This window comes from Oreochromis aureus, linkage group 3 (assembly GCF_013358895.1).
Source record: "Oreochromis aureus strain Israel breed Guangdong linkage group 3, ZZ_aureus, whole genome shotgun sequence".
NCBI lineage: Eukaryota > Metazoa > Chordata > Actinopteri > Cichliformes > Cichlidae > Oreochromis > Oreochromis aureus.
Genome location: NC_052944.1, coordinates 33,490,602 through 33,494,993, shown reverse-complemented (window position 1 = coordinate 33,494,993; position 4,392 = coordinate 33,490,602). Strand labels below are relative to the sequence as shown.

Here is a 4,392-nt window from a genome sequence, read left to right as displayed (position 1 = left end):
TTTCACCCAGTGATGCACAAGAATCCCCCCCCCCTCACACACACACACACACACACACACACACACACACACACAACACACAAATTACTTTATTTATAGTACAGCTTTTATGTATTGTAACTTTCTATGACATGTGGGCTCATTGTTTTGTTTATTTATTTATTTGTCTGTTTTTGATTGCAGACACAAAGAGCTGTATTGTTTTATGAAGGAGTACAACATAATCATTAATGAAAAAAAAATGCAAATTATGCAAGAAACTTTCGGTTTAAAAAGCAGTTAACATACAACATAAAAATAAATATTTATTTTATCTTATCTTATTTTATTTTATTTTTCAAATTGGGTCACGTGACAATAATAAGCGATCGCGTTATGGCAACAGAGTTCGGATCTTGTCTCCAGGGTATGTTTGAGATTCAAAAGGAATGCAGAGGGTAGAAAAAGCTAGTGAGACTTCGTTTCCCAGAATGCTCTGAATGCTGAACCGGATATCCGCTCTTCCTTCCTAGAGCGAACCAGCGTCAGTTGCACGTGGAAATCTAAGGGAAAAAGAGCGCATTACAGCAATTTTTGAGTTGTTTTCGATATAAACAGCTCCGTATACATATTTTGAGCCCCTGAAGTGTAAAAACAAACCAGCTCGGTCGGGATGTTTCTGCAGTATTACCTGAATGAAAACGGGGACAGAGTCTACACTCTGAAGGTAAAGTTGTGTTTATCTCCGACATGTTTCGCTTTATTCTTTGTAAACGCGTATCTGCTGCTAACGTTAACGTAGATGTAAAGAGCTGAAACACCTGTGAAAATGACCAACTTTAAAGTATGGTCTGTTTTTTTTATATTTATGTTGGTATAAAGCAAACATTACAGCAAAACGTTTCGGGGGTTTTATCGTCACGAAGCCACCATACGCACAGTTTTTACGTGTCGCATACATTTAACAACCCGAGTGGAGTATGACTCGATGATTGTCATAGCTTGAGGTAAAGCTGCTTTGAAATCAAAATAAACACGACAAAATACAAGACATGTGCGTTTAACTAAAGCTATTAAGTAGTAGGGTAAGTATAATATAGTGGAATATGTCAAATTGAGCAAGTGAAACATGATAAAAGTAGGTGGCTAAAAGTAGTAAAACACGACAGTTAACAGAGTTTATTGGGCAGAAGTTAAAGTAGGCTTTGGCATGTAGCTCAGGTGTGGTGGGGCAGAAAGTTGGAATAGCAGTTTTCTTTAATATCTGTAGTGTTTAATGTTTTGTGGACAGGCTGCTATCTGCTTAGAGCTCCTCTTGAGCTTGACTGATCCCAGCAGAGCTAGCTCTATAAGCAACTGTATTAGAAGAGCTCATTATAATTGTCGCCCCTGTAAATTCTGTATAAATGTGAGACCACCCTTAATCTAATCCACCAACGAGGACTGCACCTCTTCACCGTATCGTGAGATGATTTAGGACGTTAAGCTTTAAATTCCCACACAGCTGAGCGGTCCTTGCCTTCGAGCGTAACTCGTCTGCTTCCCCTGCGGTCCGTTCTTGCTTCCATCTTCCTCCATCTCTTGAGTTTGAGGTTATCACACATTAACTTAAGCAGACAGATCCTGGGTTAGGACTGCACACACGCAGTTTCTGTGTTTGGCGGTATTCATCGGGGTGTTTTGAAATTAGCTGCAATTACAGAATAACCAGATGTGTTGGGCATGTAAGAGGGTGTGCGCCCACAGAGGAATGTTTGGAGTTGCCCTCGATGCGTTTCGTCAACCATAAGGACATGTCCAACCCTTGGCAACTTAAATGCTTTTAGTCGAGTTTGAGGTACCTCATGGTTTTTGTCACATTCACTACGAACATTTTCTTGCGTGACTTCCCTGTAGCTGTCGTGTAGTTTTACCTTTCTTCCTAATAAATAAATAAACATCTTGCTTTTCATTTTAACCATGTTGTTTATTAAATCTGCCTCTGTTGGAAAGCCCTTTCGACAGCAAGGGCGTCTTGCATCCTGTGACTTTCCAATCATCTTGAAGGAAATGAGAAATTATGGGCAAGTTTTAGCTCAACGCCTGTTGGTTACCTATTAGTTTGGTCACAAGTGAAGAAACTCTTTTGCTGGGTTGTAAAGCCGGGAGGTGGTCTAGTTGCCTGGGGCCAGTAAACACACAGCCTGAGGGGGGCAGAAGCGGTCTGCAGACACAGGAAATCTCAGGGATTGAATGTGAACTTGGAATATTTTTTGTACACTGAAAGAAAAGGGAACAGTTGGAGCTCTTCTTTCAGATATAGGTTACTGGGGAATGGTCTTATTCCTCCAGCCCACTTAAGATCAAATTGGTCTGAATCAGGATCAGCTTTATTGAGAAATATAGGGATCAGAATAGACAAACCGTGAATACAGACAATAATAACATGACACTGACAACTGCAACAAGATTAGTGTGAAGATGTTGGACTAAATGAATAAATAAGGGATAGCTGGTTACGATACATACAGTAAATAAATGGGAACTTGAGAGTGTTGTGTATATGGTATATAGACAACAAAATGGTGTATACAGCTCGCTTTGGTTCAGCAGCAGTAATAGTGGATGTTTTAAGTACAAACAGTATGTGAGTGTTGGTGTTACACAGTGTGACGGCCTGTGGGAAGAGACGGTCCAGATGTCTGCTTGTTTTGGCATGAAGTGCTCTGTAGCGCCTACCAGTGGGGAGGAGTTGGAACAGGTTGTTTGCAGGGTGTGAATTGTCTGCAGTAATTTCGCCTGCTCGTTTCCTGACTCTGGATTTGTACAAATCCTGCGTGGAGGATAGGTCGGCACCAAAGTTTGTTTGTTTTACCTGCAGACCCCAGTGTCTGTTATAGTCTGGTCTCGTCCTGTTAAATGCTAATCCAAACCATACAGTAATGTTTTTCAGAGTACAGAGAATGAACTTCTTGCAAAAGCTCAGGCTGTTTGTCCTCTGCTGGGTCTTCTTGATGATTTTGTCTGTGTTGGATCCTGGGAGGTTGTGGATCCCAGAAACCTCAAGGTTTCCACAGCACACACAGTGATGTTGAGTAAGTAACTCTTACCCCTGTGGCAAACACCACGTCTTTAACACTGGGGCGTGTCCTGTCACTTTAACCAGACATGCACCTCTAGATTTTTGTAACCTGAAACATTGTGCAGCTGGCTTGAAGACATGAGTGTAAGATCATTTAAGTTTAACGCCATTTTAATGATGTTCCATTGCAGATGCTCAGAGATTCACAATTAACCAGAGGAATATGTTTCAACAGTTTGAAAATGAGACTTTATGGAAAACCCCCCCCAGAAAAGTTCAGTAATGTCTTTGCATCTAGTTTTGACTTCTCCTCTGATATCAGCTCTGTAATTGGCAGTGTTTTCTGAGTGGCGACTCCTACTGTTGAGGAGAATACTGCAGTGCCTCAACAGTGAGTATAAATGGAATTGTCTGTGATGATGTGACTATTGGAGGGTTTACTGGCACCTTGAGGCGAGGGGGGGATGGTGTTGAACGGCTCCAACTGAAGTCTCTACATTTCTGAGCATATTCAGCTCAAGATTGTTCTGATTACACCACAGGGACAGCTGTTCAACCCCACATTTGTATAGAGACTCATCAGTCATGTCATCTGCACACCTTATGATTTTGACGGACAGGTCTTTAGCGGTGCGGTTGTTTGTGTGGAGGGAGAAGAGCAGATGGGGAGAGGACACAACCCTGGAGGGCACCAGAGCTGATTTTTCCAGGTGCTGGATGTGGTTCTCCTCAGCTTCATCTGCTGCTTGCTGTTTGTGTCTCAGGGTCCAAAACTCTGGGCTAGGAGGACCATGACTTCTGACTGCTGCAGTTCTAAACTGGTCCTGGGTCTGAATGGTTGTCTCTCTCGCTCCCTGTGTTAGCTCTGCGACCCTGCCAGCTGTCATGGAGAAATCTGAAAACGCACTGAAAATCTCTCTTCATGATTTAAAACCCTTAAAAAGCACAAGCAGACAAGCACACTCTTTTCTCTTTCCACAGAAGGTGACTCCAGATGGGGAGCCCACCAGCTCGGCCCACCCGGCTCGATTCTCCCCAGATGACAAGTTCTCCCGGAACCGGGTGATATTGAAGAAACGCTTCAACATACTGCTGACCCAGCAGCCCAAGCCTGTCCTGTGAGGAGGAGAGAGACATGCCATAATGGAGCTAGAAGGAGAAGGGCGAGAAAACACCTGAGCCGGATTTAAAGGACTGCTCGTACCCTCCATTCATGTGATGATGGAATTTGTTCATATTTTTTAAGGGTGGCTGTTTTTAATTTGTTCATGCTAAATAAATCTTTGCGTCATAGCTCCTCACGTGTTGCCTGTGTGTGTCAAAAATCCAGACTGGCTGACAGCTTGTTGGAC

The 4,392-nt window shown here is 42.7% G+C and overlaps 1 protein-coding gene across 1 annotated transcript; it reads left to right on the top strand.

Moving 5' to 3' along the window:
* The first annotated feature begins 477 nt into the window (after positions 1–477).
* Positions 478–4,337, top strand: nop10 (NOP10 ribonucleoprotein homolog (yeast)). The gene is made up of 2 exons (XM_031748965.2): positions 478–706; positions 4,022–4,337. Exons 1-2 carry the CDS (start codon positions 653–655, stop codon positions 4,160–4,162), a joined length of 195 nt encoding a protein of 64 aa, XP_031604825.1. The 5' UTR covers positions 478–652; the 3' UTR covers positions 4,163–4,337.
* The last annotated feature ends 55 nt before the right edge of the window (positions 4,338–4,392 follow it).